The following is a 15,009-nucleotide window of genomic DNA, read 5'->3' as shown; positions in this document are numbered from 1 at the left end:
GACCAGAAGTTCCAAGATTGGAAATGGCTGTGTTTGCCACACAGTGAATAAATTAACATGTTTATAGTTCACAGGAAAACTTAGTGTTACTTAAAACTTTACCCTGGAGTTTTGAGGATTAAAAATTATGCAGGGAAGGGGTAGTGTCATGGTTTAAACAAAGTCAGCCACAAATCAAGCAGTTGCTCTCTCACTCCTCCCCCTTTTTTGGCCTCCCCCTTCTCCTGGAGGGATGGGAAGGAGAATCAAAAAGAATGCAACTCCCACGGGTTGAGATAAGAACAGTTGAGTAACTAAGGTATAACACAGATCACTACTGCTACCACCAATAATAATAATGATAAAGGAAATAACAAGGGAAGAGAATACAACACCTCAGCACCAGCCGATAGATAACTCGCACCCCCCCCCAGCCTGACCAAGCACCGACCGATACCTCCTCCAGCCCTGCCATCCTCTAGCCCTTCCGGCTAACTCCCAGTTACATCCTGGGCATGACGTGCTGTGGTATGGAATACCTCTTTGGCTAGCTTGGGTCAGGTGTCCTATCTTTGCTTCCTCCTGGCTTCCCCTCCTCCCTGGCAGAGCGTGAGGCTCACAAAGTCCTTGGCCAAACCAAAACATCCTTGTTATGAGCTCTGTTCCCGAGCCGAAAGTCAAAACACTGCACTGCACCAGCTACCAAGAAGGAGAAAAATGACTGCTACTGCTGAACCCAGGACAGGTAGGAACAGGAAGATACTCTGGTGTTTCCGCATCTTCATAAATAAAATCTCTCTTGTGTTTGTTTACAGCAAATACAGGAAGACTTGAATAAGCAGTTACTTGATAACCTAGTAAGTTTTTTGAGGCGATCTCATTCTGAGTTCCAAGGAAAGACAACAGACTGGACTTGTCGGATGAAGTCCAGAGAAATCCCCACTGCAGCTCTTGTCTTAGGTAATTTTTTAAGGTATATTTTGTTGTGTACATAATACTTAAAGCTGTCACAAAGATCAAGGAAAAATACAGTGGTACTTCTAGCAATTGTTGTGAGCAATATAGGCATAAGAAATGTGAACAGAAGAGGCTGGGCTAGGAGAAGGAAGCAGGATAAGACCTCTTTCCCCTTTTGTGCATAATAGCATATGCATAGTACGTTAGCATCTTCCCTAAAGGTTTGTCGTAGGCCGCTGCTAGTGATTTAGAGGGATTTTTTTCCTGAGGATCTGGGTATGGTTTGATTTTGTTCCTGTTTCTACTACAAACACACTTAGTGTTGACTAACGGTTTAATTACATAGCTTCTGTATTTCTGATACATGTTCTTGCAGTGCATCTTTACCTGTAGGAGAGCAGTGTCATTATCTTGGAAAAGGAGAAGAAGGTTAAGAAAATAGTGGAAGATCATATTACTGAAGTTGGTGAAGTTTGGAATTGTTTGTTTGGTGCTTTTCTTCTCCCCCCACCCTCTTCTTTCAAAGGGTTGTAACTGCATTCCTGAACCTGGTTCAAGGCAACCTGAGTGCATTTTCAGTGGATCATTTTAGGGAACCTAAAATCAGGCCTGTGCTTCAAGTTTACTGTGTGGGCACTAACAAAGTGTGAAAGGTAGTCTACTTTTGTGGGCAGTAGAAAGTGAGAAGTTCCTGCTCTGTAGAAGAAGCTGTGAATTGCCTTCTGGAGGGGCTTTTTTTGTTGTTATTGACTAAGGATATTAATATTTTCCTCCTTACATAAGCCATGTGAAGATCCAGGTCTCAGGTGCATGCAGTGTTGTTCTTTTACAGAAGGTGAACTTTTTTTTCTGGTCCACAGGCCTTAGATGACTGTGGATGGCTTTTGAGGGTATGAGTAGCAGGGAAGATAGAAACCCAATCCTGCTTCTTGCATGTTTGTACCCCTGAGAAATGTTTTTTAAAAACACCCAACCAACCAAACACCACCCCCCCACACCCCTCTAGACTGTGAGGGGTTTTTGCAGAGGTTCCCTGTTCATTGTCATCAGGTAGTATTAACATGTGTGTCTAATCTTGTGCTAGTTTTTCATCTTTCATCATAGATGATGCAGTGCTTTTCATTCCTTCTTTAAATATTTGAAGTATCTTCTGGGTTTTGTCTGCTGTTCAGTTTATTATTAAATTATGGTGGTCACAAATCAAAGGAAAAAACGCCCTTAAAATTTTTTCTTTTTCTAGGTGTAAATGTTACAGATCATGATTTGACTTTTAGAAATCTCTCAGAAGCCCTTCAAAATATTACTCCTTATATAGCCTTGCTGGAAGCCAAAGATTGCCCAGGTAAGTACTGCAATAGCTTTGCTGCTTCTTCTGAATAAGCTAACAAGTAGCTAGAAATTCTAGCTTGTGCACCCAAATGTAAGAATAATCTTAAAATCACAGAATGGTTTGGGTTGGAAAGGACTTCAAGATCTAGTTCCAACCTGTTCCCATGGGCAGGGATGCCTCACACTAGACCAGGTTGCCCAAGGCTCCGTCCAACCTGACGTTGAACACTGCCAGGGATGGAGCAGCCACACGTTCTCTGGGCAACCTGAGCCAGTGTCTCACCACCCTCACAGTGAGAGGGATCTTGGAGACTTTCTAAAGATTTGCTCAATCCTATGTTAACATAGCAGTAATTCCTACTACTGTATTTTAAGAGGTGTCCAGTTCTCTTTAAAACAGTGAAGATTGAAATACTGCTCAGTTGCAGCATAAACGTCAAGAGCATGCCGCTTAGTCCTTTGCACATTGATGTTGTAGGATGACTTTTCTCTTGTTTAATTGAATAGTGTATGTATGCATTCCACATTTTAAATGCTTACAGTCATGTTATTAAAGTGGGGAATGGGTAGAATAAAATTTTGTCCCACTCTCCTTGTTCTTTTTTTAAATTTTTAAGTAAAAAGACCAGAATCACTTCCAGCAGCATCCCCAAATCCATGGATTGGCTGTACTGTTTTAGTGTTTTTTTTTAGGTCACTCCAATGGCATGTGGCTGGAGTTCAGGAAAGGTGTAGGGCCAACATCTTGACCCAAATTGTTGCTATCTAGGCAAATTAATAGCATAATTTTTATTGCATTAGCATGTGTATCATGAATATTTTCAAGCTTTCTGTAGCATGAGGTGTGCATTCTGGATAAAGAAGGCACATAATCAGAAAAGTGAACAAATAATAAGGGATAACGGAGTGATATTTTAGAGTATGAGTTGAATAACCAAATGTCTTTACTATGTGTCTAAAAATGTGAAGGCATAAAAAATCTGATGCAGAAGCTGATGGGGCAGGTGATGAACTGCTCTACTGATGTGGTGTCATTGGAAGATGAGGACTATGTGCAGGTTTCCCAGAATAGAATACGTTGTTCAATGAAATCTGTTGTCGACTGGTATGAGAGTGTAACAAAGGTATGTTTTGGGGTTTAATTGGGAACTAGAAGTTTAACATGCAGTATCAACTTCATTCCAGGAGTGCTTTTCTCCAAGGAGTGCCGAGATTTTTTTTTATTAAAACAACACTTTATACAAGAACAGCCATCCAGGGTAAAGGCACCCTATTAGTGATAATGTCCCATTCTGTCACCTGCAGCCCACACTACATTGACAGTCAGTGAGAAAGTAACTTTCAAAATGTTTTTGCATCTTTATGTTTAATATAGCTAATGAAATTTAAAGTTTTGCTTCTGTCATGAAGTTAAAACTGATTTTATGATGACTTCTTCACAAGCAGTGTGTTTAAACAAAAGTTTAGTGACCACATTTTTATTACTGGATAAAGAGATAAGAAATAAGCAATGTTTCATGTATGCAATGTATGAATTTCATCAGTTCTGTCCCACAGAGCTATTCTTGTCTTTGTTGTTATGTGAGATTTTAAGATTTGTTTATGCTTTGTACTTCATGCTGTGTCAAATAGAAGGAAGAAAAATTGCAATTCTAGATGTTAATAATAAATAGCAGCTGTAGCAAAAGGTTACCTCATGTCACTTTCAGACATTGTAATATTGTAGATGTGATTTAGTCTTTTTATTTTATTGTCTTATTTATTAACGCATAACAAATGGCTTTAAAGAAAACAGATTCTGAAACTGTGAGCAAAAAAAGAACTTCCTCTTCAAAACACCAACAGTCTCCTCCAGTTGTAGTTATATTCAAAGACATGGAAAGTTTCACTACAAAAGTACTTCAAGACTTCATAGGCATCAGCAGGTAATGTGAGCTGAAGTTTAGTTCTTCCACTCTTTTACCCATTTTCTATTTGCAGCTGTTCTGAAGTATAACAGTGAGGCCAGTGGAGAATTGGAATCAAATATTGATGCTGCATCTTTGCTGCAGTGATTTTGCAGAAACCTATTTGTTAAGTTTTGGGGATAAGTTATCCTAAGGCTAACCTGGGACTCTGAAGCAGTGTGCCAAAGGGCTGGGTTGAGATATTGGGTGGCTGATTTAAGTCTTTACATAAGAGTATTTGTTGATACTAGTTGTTATAGAATTAGTGATTGCAAAACTAATTTTTCAAGATGCCCAGATCTTTCTTCTGTAGACTTTTACAGTTGTATGACTACTGATTTAATGCTGTTTAAAGGTCACTAGCTTACTAATGGGAGGATATAAAACTTACCCAGAGAATTTTTGTGTCAGCCAGTGTCTGTAATGGGTAGCTGACTACTTCAGGTGCTCCTGTGCTTCTGTCCATCCTTAACATGTCTTCCTTAATATAATCTCATGCATTCTAACCGAAACCCATGCTATTCTCCAAAAAGAGCATCTTACATTCAGTCCCCAGCTTGAAATGACAGGTGCAGCAAAATTGTGGCTGCAGTTGTACAATGAAGCTGCAGCATGCACGCCTTACGTTACCTCTCGATAAGGTTAGGCAATTTCTCTTGCTGAGAGACCCACAAAAAACCCCATTTTTCTACTTCAGATCTGGCAGATGGGCTCTCTAGGGAACATTTGAAGAAGTAAAATCAGAAATGCACAATAATCTGGAAATAATTAGGGGGTAAAACAGAGGGGAATGAGGTTGTAATCATTATGTGTTGTGTTTATTTTGATTTTTGTGTCAAGGATAAATAACTGAATATATGGAATGTAGGTGAAGTGCTGTTCAAGTGTATCTGTCTACTATTTGCAAATACACTTTTTTAATTGGTTGTGTGTCCCTTCAGAAGGAAAGGTGTAGAGGATTCAAATGAGCTTATAACTAAATATTGTCTTGATTATAGTAAACAGAAGATGGGTAAAATAGAAGCTTGGCAGAGTTGCATAATACATTGAAAACAGGCTTCTGAGTAATGGTAGAGGTTGGATTTATTCTCTCCATTTCAGTTTGAAATGTGTTTAATAAAGGGTGAAGTTGGGTGAATGGGAGAGGTTCTTCTGATTGGCTCATCACAAGATTCAATTTCTTGCCAATATTCTTAGGTTATCAACAGTGGACAGTAATAGATGAAGTTTATCTGTTTTATGTTTAAGTCCCTAGCAATGACTTCTGTGGAGTTCTAGAAATGAAATAACTGTGGGATGACAATTAAAACACCAGGGTCAAAAAGTTGCTGTGGTGAAAAGAAAAAAAAAACAGAATAAATTGACAATTTTAGCCTAGAAGATATTTAAGATAACAGAATTTGTATCTCCTTAACCCTGATTTTTTAAAAAAAAAGGGGAAAATGATGATTACATAATACTTAAAGCACTGCATTTTAAATAATTTGATGCTGTTCACAAGGAATACAAGGAATTCAATCCTGGTTATCAGTTCTCAAAGCATATACTAAAAAAAAATCTGAAGAGGAAGATTATAGAATCATAGAATCGTAGAATCGTTAGGGTTGGAAAGGACCTTAAGATCATCTAGTTCCAACCCCCCTGCTGTGGGCAGGGACACCTTACGCTAAATCATATCGCCCCAAGGCCTTGTCCAACCTGGTCTTGAGCACTGCCAGGGATGGAGCATTCACAACCTCCCTGGGCAACCCATTCCAGTGCCTCACCACCCTAACAGGAAAGAATTTCCTTCTTATATCCAACCTAAACTTCCCCTGTTTAAGTTTTAACCAGTTACCCCTTGTCCTGTCATTACAGTCTCTAATGGAGTCCCTCTCCAGCATCCCTATAGGCCCCCTTCAGATACTGGAAGGCTGCTATGAGGTCTCCATGCAGCCTTCTCCAGGCTGAACAGCCCCAACTTCCTCAGCCTGTCTTCATACAGGAGGTGCTCCAGTCCCCTGATCATCCCCGTGGCCCTTCTCTGGACTTGTTCCAACAGTTCCATGTCCTTTTTATGTTGAGGGCACCAGAACAATACTCCAGGTGAGGTCTCACAAGAGCAGAGTAGAGGGGCAGGATCACCTCCTCCGACCTGCTGGTCACGCTCCTTTTGATGCAGCCCAGGATATGGTTGGCTTTCTGGGCTGCAAGTGCACACTGCCAGTCCATGTTCATTTTCTCATCAACGAACCCCCCCAAGTCCTGCTCTGAATCTCTTCTCTGCCCAACCTATGGCTGTGCCTGGGATTGCTCCAACCCAGGTGTAGGACCTTGCACTTGGCATGGTTAAATTGATTGAATCAATAAGATTTAATCTGAAGAAGTTGGAATTCTTTATTTTTTAAGTCTAATGAGAACACAGAACATTAGAAGTGTTTCATATTTATTTTCCATGTATTAAATGGTGCAAAGTCTGTACATTTTCTGGAGACTGTTAGCTGGTTTATGTCTTCTTTATTTCTTTGGGAAAAAAAAAAGATTGAGTTGTCTGAATATAACTTCGGGGGCAGATAGGAGCAGTACGATACTCTAACTGGAAAGATGCTTTTTATGCCATTTCCTGAAATTTGAATCCTAAAATATGATTTAATTTCCTTTTCTGCTTTTGGACTTTAAATAGCTTCCATTCTTTTTCATTTTACTCTACATCAAAACCCTTTTCGTTTACTGGCAACAAATCTTTTCATTTACCCATTTCTGCATCTTAGCTTAGTGCTGTAGTAGGAGCATAATACATTTGTTTCATAATTTTCTATAATGTAACTATTGATTTTTCTCCTTTTCCCCATGATGTAGTCAACATATCCGTGAATTACCTCTAGTACTGATTTTTGGAATCGCTACATCTCCAATGATTATCCACAGCTTACTTCCTCATTCTGTTTCCTCTCTGCTGTGCATAGAGCTTTTCCAGTCCCTTTCCTGTAAGGAGCACCTGTCTACTATAATTGACAAGGTAATTCCCTTTCTGAATAGGAGTGTTTGTTTATTCAAACACAGTATAATACGTGTGGCCTTTAGGTTTGTCTGAAGCTTTTGAAATGCAATCTGTTCCTGAGAGCTGTGGATTTTGGATATTTCTACTCATAGTTGCAAAGTAGGCTTAATATTGATATCTTCTTTCTCACATTGAGACACACTCATATATCTGCTTTTGCCTTTCATTTGCACTGACATCTGCCCATGCGTGCTTGGGCAATTACACACTGACATTCCCACCTCTTCATTAAGTCAGTACTTGGACTTGAGCTTTATTTTGTTCCATAAAAACATAACTTTAAACATAGAAAAATATAGTTCAGCCTGAATTTTGCTGCTTGTCAGAAATTAGCAGTTTTCCAAATGATGAAACCATGTAGATGCTGTGCCTGTATGATTCTTGGTATGCCACTTTGTGCAGGAGTTCCAAGATCCCTGTTACACATGCTGAAAATAGTGGTCTCCCTGGTGGTTAAAGCAGCCTCTCTTCTGTTTGTAATTTTAAAAATAAAGACAAGAATAACGTTAAGCAAAACTAACTTCAAGTGTTGCATGTTAGCAAAAGGTATTTACGAAAATGTGATGAAATAATATACTGAAAATCATCAGTCTTTGCATGGATATGTTAGTAGAAGAATTGTTTTTAGAAGTTAGTGTATTTATTTAGTATCTCGTTTAGTTGAATGCTGACACATAGTAAGAGTTGTATCAAATTCTGTATGTAAATTTTGACGAGTCGAATTCAGGAAAGAATTTCTGTTGTAGCTACTTCTCCTTTTTGTCTCCCTTAGCTGCTTCTGACATCCCGGTTTCCCTTTAAACTGGGTGAGAAAGTTCTGCAGGTTCTCATCAACATATTCTTGTACCATGATTTTTCTGTCTGGAATTTTATCAAAGGATTTCAGGTAGGCAATGGTAATAAGAATTTACTGGCTTATATAGATCTTCATCTCCAGATGTATCTCTGTGTCTGAGTCTCTTTCAGGCCTTTGTGGATCATTGACAAGAGTTCTGCAAAGAATTTGTAGTTCCTGTAATCTGTTCTAATGCAGGATTGTGAAATTGTTTCTTTCTTGCCTGGTTCCATGTGTGAACCTGTTAGTAAAACATGCCCTTTTACTGTTGTATACCTTTAGAGTGTTTCAGATTGTTTGATATCTAAGATTCAGTGATTACACATAGCCAAGAGAAATATCCTGGCTCTAGCACCTTTTCCTGCAGACAGACCTGCCTGGCCTTTGATAGGTTTCAACTCCTCTTATTTTAATGAGGCACCAGGTTTTAGTGAGTCCATGTTGGCCTGATAAGAAAATACAGGTCCCGTCTCTGACAGGGTATGTTTGTGTCCTTGTACCTTAAAAGTATTCAAGGATGAAGCAATTTTGGATCAGATTTCCTAAGTGATAGGTACAAGGAACCACCATCATCTCGCTATGTCTAGCAGTGATGTTAAGTTTTATGACAGGAAGTGTCTTTTCTCGTTGACAGTTTTTATGTTTTAGAAGTTTTTAGTGAGGTAGTCTGATTGGAGTTTTGTTTTGTTTTTAAGAATAGATGTGTGGTGTACACGCTACTATCCTGCAAGGCCCTGATGCTACTTTTAGTACAGCTGAAATCAGTGATGAAGTGCATTTGTGTGTATGCACAGGAAGAGCTTAGCAGTGTATTTGAAATGGTACATGAAACAGAAATTGAAATTAGGACATGCAGTAAGTTTGCTTCTGTACAGTAGTTGCTTTTCATATCTCTAAATATACTCTTTGTTATTTGTGAGCATTGGAGCTGAATATATAACCTGAAGAATGCAGTAGTTCACAGAAATGAATAGAAAATATTTGACAAGCAATAGTTATCATCATGTAAGAGAAGGGAAGGATGAGGTATTGAAAATGAATAGTGCATACAGCAGAAAAGGTAATTATGTGACTATTAAGAAGTGATTGATGTGTCCTATAGTGACTTACAGAATATTTATCAACTTTAATGAATTCTTTTTTGAAGGAATACTATTACGACCATTGTAGTATATGCACTGTAGTAATAAGAAAGCATTAAAAGGTAGATATAGCAGGGAGGATGAGTTTTATTAACTTCACTGTTTCTTGCTTTGTCTTTCAGCTCTGTATTGTTGAACATTTCTATTCCCAGCCACTTAGTGTACTATGTTGCCAACTGGCAGATGCTAAGAAGAGAGTAAATTCTTTATCACATGATCAGTGTGAAAACATTCGAAGACTGCCCTCTTTTAGAAGGTAAAAGGCTAAATAAATTTTGGACAATCTTGTAGTCAGCTTTTTTAAAAAATGAAAGGAATATCATATGAAAATGAAATATCACATGAAATATCATATGAAATGATATGAAATGAAATATCATGTGAAAATGAAAGGAATATCATATGCCTATGATAAAACGGGCATCACAGAAACATGGTGGGATGGCTTCTATGACTGGAGTGTTGGAATGGAAGGTTACAGGCTCTTTAGAAAAGACAGGCCCGGCAGGTGGGGAGGGGGAGTTGCCCTTTATGTTAGGGACAGGCTGGAGAGTATGGAACTCTGTCTGGGGACAGGTGAGCAGTTCACAGAGAGTTTGTGGCTCAGGGTTAAAGGGAAAATAGCGATGGGAGACATTACTGTGGGGATCTGCTACAGGCTGCCTGATCAAGAAGAGCCTGTGGATGAAGCACTCCATAGACAGATAGGAAAGCCTCACACTCACAGGCCCTTGTTCTCATGGGTGACTTCAACCACCCTGACATCTGTTGGAAGGACGGTACAGCCCGGCACAAGCAATCCAAGAGGTTCCTCGATTGTGTGGAAGACAACTTCCTTCTGTAAGTAATAGAGGAGCCGACAAGGAGAGGTGCCATGCTTGACCTCATGCTCACCAACAGGGAAGGGCTCATTGGAAATGTGATGCTCCAGGGCAGCCTTGGGTGCAGCAATCACGAGATGCTCGAATTTGAGATCCTCAGGACAGTGAGAAGAGCGTGCAGCAAGCTCACTGCCCTGGACTTCAAAAGAGCAGACTTTGGCCTCTTCAGGAACCTGCTTAGTAAAGTTCCATGGGATACAGCCCTAGAGGGCAGGGGGGCCCAAGACTCTTGATTGACATTCAAGGATCACCTGCTACAAGCTCAGGAGTGTTGCATCCCAACTAGAAGGAAGTGCAGCAGGAGGCCCAGGAGACCTCCTTGGATGGATAAGGAGCTCCTGAGGAAAATTCAATTGAAAAGAGAGGCTTATAATAAGTGGAAGCAAGGACAGGTGGCCTGGGAAGAGTACAGGGATGTTGTCCGGGAAGCTAGGGACCAGATTAGGAAAGCTAAGGCTCAGTTAGAATTAAACTTGGCTAGGGATGTTAAGGATAACAGGAAGGGATTCTACAGGTACATAACAAATAAAAAACTGACTAGGGAGAGCGTAGGCCCCCTCAGGAAGCTCTCAGGAGAGCTGGCTGCACAGGATTTGGAGAAGGCTGAGGTTCTGAATGACTTCTTTGCCTCGGTCTTCACTGGCAAAGGCTCTGACCAAACCACCCAAGTCTTGGAAGGCAGATGCAGGGACTGTGAGAATGAAGACCTTGCACCCACTGTAGGAGAGGATCTGGTTCGAGACCGTCTTAAAAATCTGAACGTGCACGAGTCGATGGGTCCTGATGAGATCCATCCGTGGGTCCTGAAAGAGCTGGTGAATGAAGCTGCGAAGCCACTGGCCATCATATTTGAAAAATAATGGCAGTCAGGTGAAATTCCCAATGACTGGAAAAAGGGAAATATAACCCCCATTTTGAAGAAGGGGAAAATGGATGACCTGGAGAATTACAGACCAGTCAGTCTCACCTCTGTGCCTGGCAAAATCTTGGAGCAGATTCTCCTGGAAGGCATGCTAAGGCACATGAAAATCAACAAGGTGCTTGGTGACAACCAGTGTGGCTTTACTAAGGGGAAATCCTGCCTGACCAATTTGGTGGCCTTCTGTGATGGGGCTACAGAACTGATGGACAGGGGTAGAGCAGTTGATGTCATCTACCTGGACTTGTGCGAAGAGTTTGACACTGTCCCACACGACATCCTTGTCTCTAAATTGGAGAGACATCAATGATGGAACACTCAGTGGATAAAGAACTGGCTGGATGGCTGCACGCAAAGAGTTGTGGTCAATGGCTCAATGTCTGGCTGGAGACCAGTAACGAGTGGTGCCCCTCAGGGATCAGTGTTGGGACCGGTCTTGTTTAACATCTTTGTTGCTGACATGGACAGTGGGATTGAGTGCGCCCTCAGCCAGTTTGCTGATGACACCAAGCTGTGTGGTTCAGTTGATACCCTGGAGGGAAGGAATGCCATCCAGAGGGACCTCAACATGCTTGTGAGGTGGGCTGATGCCAACCTCATGAAGTTTAACCATGCCAAGTGCAAGGTCCTACACCTGGGTCGGAGCAATCCCAGGCACAGCCACAGGTTGGGCAGAGAAGAGATTCAGAGCAGCCCTGCAGAGAAGGACTTGGGGGTGTTGGTTGATGAGAAAATGAACATGGGCAGGCTTCAGTGTGCGCTCACAGCCCAGAAAGCCAACTGTATCCTGGGCTGCATCAAAAGGAGCGTGACCAGCAGGTCGGAGGAGGTGATCCTGCCCCTCTACTCTGCTCTTGTGAGACCTCACCTGGAGTATTGTGTGCAGTTCTGGTGTCCTCAACATAAAAAGGACATGGAACTGTTGGAACAAGTCCAGAGGAGGGCCACGAGGATGGTCAGGGGACTGGAGCACCTCCCATATGAAGACAGGCTGAGGAAGTTGGGGCTGTTCAGCCTGGAGAAGGCTGTGTGGAGACCTCCTAGCAGCCTTCCAGTATCTGAAGGGGGCCTATAGGGATGCTGGAGAGGGACTCTTCATTAGAGACTGTAGTGACAGGACAAGGGGTAACGGGTTAAAACTTAAACAGGGGAAGTTTAGGTTGGATATAAGAAGGAAATTCTTTCCTGTTAGGGTGGTGAGGCACTGGAATGGGTTGCCCAGGGAGGGTGTGATTGCTCATGTCTGGGAGTATTCAAGGCCAGGTTAGATGAAGCCTTGGGTGAGATGATTTAGTGTGAGGTGTCCCTGCCCATGTCAGGGGGGTTGGAACTAGATGATCTTAAGGTCCTTTCCAACCCTAGCTGTTCTGTTCTGTGATTCTGTGAATATGTAAATGAAGCTCTGTGAAAACTAGATCATTTGTGCATGTGTTTCTATTGCAAAGGGAAATAGATCAGAAAGAGGTCAGTTCTAAATATTTTCATAAAGCCTTCATCTTCTGGTCTTCAGAGTTCATCTTCTGTGATGTGTAATCACTTGAACTTCCCCCCACTCCCCCATTTTTCTTAATGCAGAAACAAGCTATTATGACAAATAACCATAAATCACTTTTGAACTTGTTAAGCTGGCTTGGAGCATGATCTCTAGGGTTTTGGAGTGGCCTTTCAACTTGCTGGATTTGACTGTCCCTTTTTGAATCTTTCCAAAGATATCCTTATAGCAGCATAAACTATCTGAAATTTTTAACCCTGTAATCTTTAATCATACTTTACATTATATTTTTTATGTTCTTGTTTTTTTCTTGCCATCAGATACGTAGAAAGGCAAGAAGCAGAGAAACAGATTGCACTGCTCACAGCAGACAGCTTCGTAAAGGTAAAATTTCAAGAATGTCTTTGGAAAGCACAAACAACTTTCCCAATGTATTACTTTGTGGAGTGTAATAAAATACACGACTAAGATGTATAGTTCTGTGTAATATCTTTTGTACAGTACATACTGTGCTTCATGTCCAGTAACAGAGAATTGGGATTGGGAGGTCAGAATTCCAAATCTCTAGGGCTGCCACGTATACTGTTACACAAAACTGCACAGCTTTTCTTACATCAACTTTTAGCTGTGTCTAGAAATATAACTGCTTAAAAAGAAGGTTATAAGCTTATTTATGGCCTGGTATTTTAATGCTTACTCAGATTGACTTTCTTGGAAAGTCAGTGAAGTGTTTGAAGAATGAGTAAGTAATCTTGGAGGTTATTTCATAAACTCTTAATCCTCCATACCCTCTGTGTAGTTTCTAATTGATCTCAGTGGGGCAGTCTGGGTCCTGAGGCACATTTTCATACTAGATGTCATACAGGATTAAAACTTTAATTTATGTTACTTGTTTATCTGAAGGTTTATCAAGTGATTGAAGTCAGGTTACTGCTATTGTGAGACCTTCTGGAGTTCACCAACAAAGCTCTGCTGGTTATTTTCACCAGCTGAACCCCTCCCAGAAGCATTGCTCAGGGTAAAGGATTTCTCCTAACTCTTCATCTCAAGTACAGCTAACCTGTCAGGCAAATAGTATTACCAGAGATAAAGCAATTAATTTATCCTAGCAGAGCTTCCTAGTTTGCAAGGACTTTTCAAGTGTGAAGAGCAACGGTAATGGCTGGAAGAGAGGTTGGTAGCGCACAAGTTTGCAACTGCAGTGCAGTTTGCAACTCGTCATGGCTAGACATGATTTATACATGATTTTTTGATCCTTAGTCTTCAGTGGCAAAAATAGATTAAGCTACAGCTCACTTGCTGTTTATTCACACCTGAACTATGCCAGCAGAATTCCTCATGTGGCTGTGTAGTTAATGTCATTAGAGAAACAACCCAGTTGAAGTAACCCGACCAGAAAAAATGACAAGACATAAGAATGTTTTTGCTGGGTTGTTTCTGCAGAATTATTTCACTTCTGTTGAAATAACAGGAGGGAAGGAGTGGGAATGGGCAGCTGAGACTCTGTTTCAAGTTTAAAGACCATGTAATGTGCTGCTACTTTGAAAGTTTAATACTTATCAGCTTAAACTTCGTGTGTATTAAACTTTATATGTTTAATAATATATACCCCTTATATCACAAGCCTCACCCTGTGAGTTTGGGAAGGAAGCCAGAATTTTTTTGCTTATGTGCATATGCTGCTTCTGACAAATTTTAATTGAAGACACTTGTTCTAAACTCTGCAGCAGGGTTAGGACTATCACTGTACTGCCAAGCTGGCAATGTAGTCTGCTTGGGGACACAAGGCCCACAAGGCTGTATTAATGAGGTGCTGGTTATTCTGTATATCGTAGTAATCTACAGTATCATTCTAAGCTTTGAAATGCTTTCAAAGTCACTGTGGTGACTGTTCATGTTCAGGACCAGGTGAACTTGCCTTTCAAGCTTAGCACCTAAACCTGCAATACTCTTTGTCAGCTGCAGTTTATATTCCATGTTGTTGCCACTTTTTGTTTAATAATTATGGGTAGAGTTCCACCTATTTAGAATAATTGGTTTAAAAAGCAATTATACATCCTGATTACTTACAACTCCGAAAGTTTTCATGGCAAATTTAATTTGAAGTTCTGTAAATGTGGCAAGCTATATTTATCAAAATCATAATGCATAGTCTTCTAATAATGACATGTTTTCAAACTTGATCTGGGAAACAAGATGAGGAAATATAGCTGCTCTAATAGGTGCTCTGATGCTCTGATAGATGCTGTAATGCTCTGAGTTTGGGGGAATAAGACTGATGTAGCACCATTAAAAAGAACTTGTTTTCTTTTCTCAGCTTTTTTTTTGCAGTGGGGATATGTTCTTTTTAATGATCCTGCTTAGAATTAAAATACAAACTTGTGAGCATCTCCCTTAAGATCTTAGAAGTCATTTAAACAATTGTTGTATCAGTGACACTCAAATTTTAATAGATAAAACTCTGTGGGGAGAAATGTCTTTAATGTTCT

At 40.5% G+C, this 15,009-nt stretch overlaps 1 protein-coding gene across 4 annotated transcripts in view; it reads left to right on the top strand.

The window, feature by feature from the left end:
* Positions 1 to 15,009, top strand: part of ORC3 (origin recognition complex subunit 3) — a 44,408-nt gene that overhangs the window by 9,219 nt on the left and 20,180 nt on the right. For 2 of the 4 annotated variants that reach the window (XM_061460318.1, XM_061460317.1), the window contains exons 4-11: positions 795 to 939; positions 2,177 to 2,278; positions 3,235 to 3,389; positions 4,054 to 4,190; positions 7,050 to 7,209; positions 8,024 to 8,137; positions 9,351 to 9,484; positions 12,841 to 12,904. In XM_061460318.1, the coding sequence (XP_061316302.1) occupies positions 795 to 939; positions 2,177 to 2,278; positions 3,235 to 3,389; positions 4,054 to 4,190; positions 7,050 to 7,209; positions 8,024 to 8,137; positions 9,351 to 9,484; positions 12,841 to 12,904 (1,011 nt within the window). The remainder of the gene's footprint in view (positions 1 to 794; positions 940 to 2,176; positions 2,279 to 3,234; positions 3,390 to 4,053; positions 4,191 to 7,049; positions 7,210 to 8,023; positions 8,138 to 9,350; positions 9,485 to 12,840; positions 12,905 to 15,009) is intronic. The other 2 variants (XM_061460319.1, XM_061460320.1) reach the window with 2 other exon arrangements.

The sequence above is a fragment of the Pezoporus flaviventris genome, unplaced genomic scaffold, assembly GCF_033815535.1.
Source record: "Pezoporus flaviventris isolate CSIRO_AGI_PZ_B2104156 unplaced genomic scaffold, CSIRO_AGI_Pfla_v1 ptg000031l, whole genome shotgun sequence".
NCBI lineage: Eukaryota > Metazoa > Chordata > Aves > Psittaciformes > Psittacidae > Pezoporus > Pezoporus flaviventris.
The sequence above is the reverse complement of the archived record's forward strand: the minus strand, read 5'-3'. Positions and strand labels throughout refer to the sequence as shown.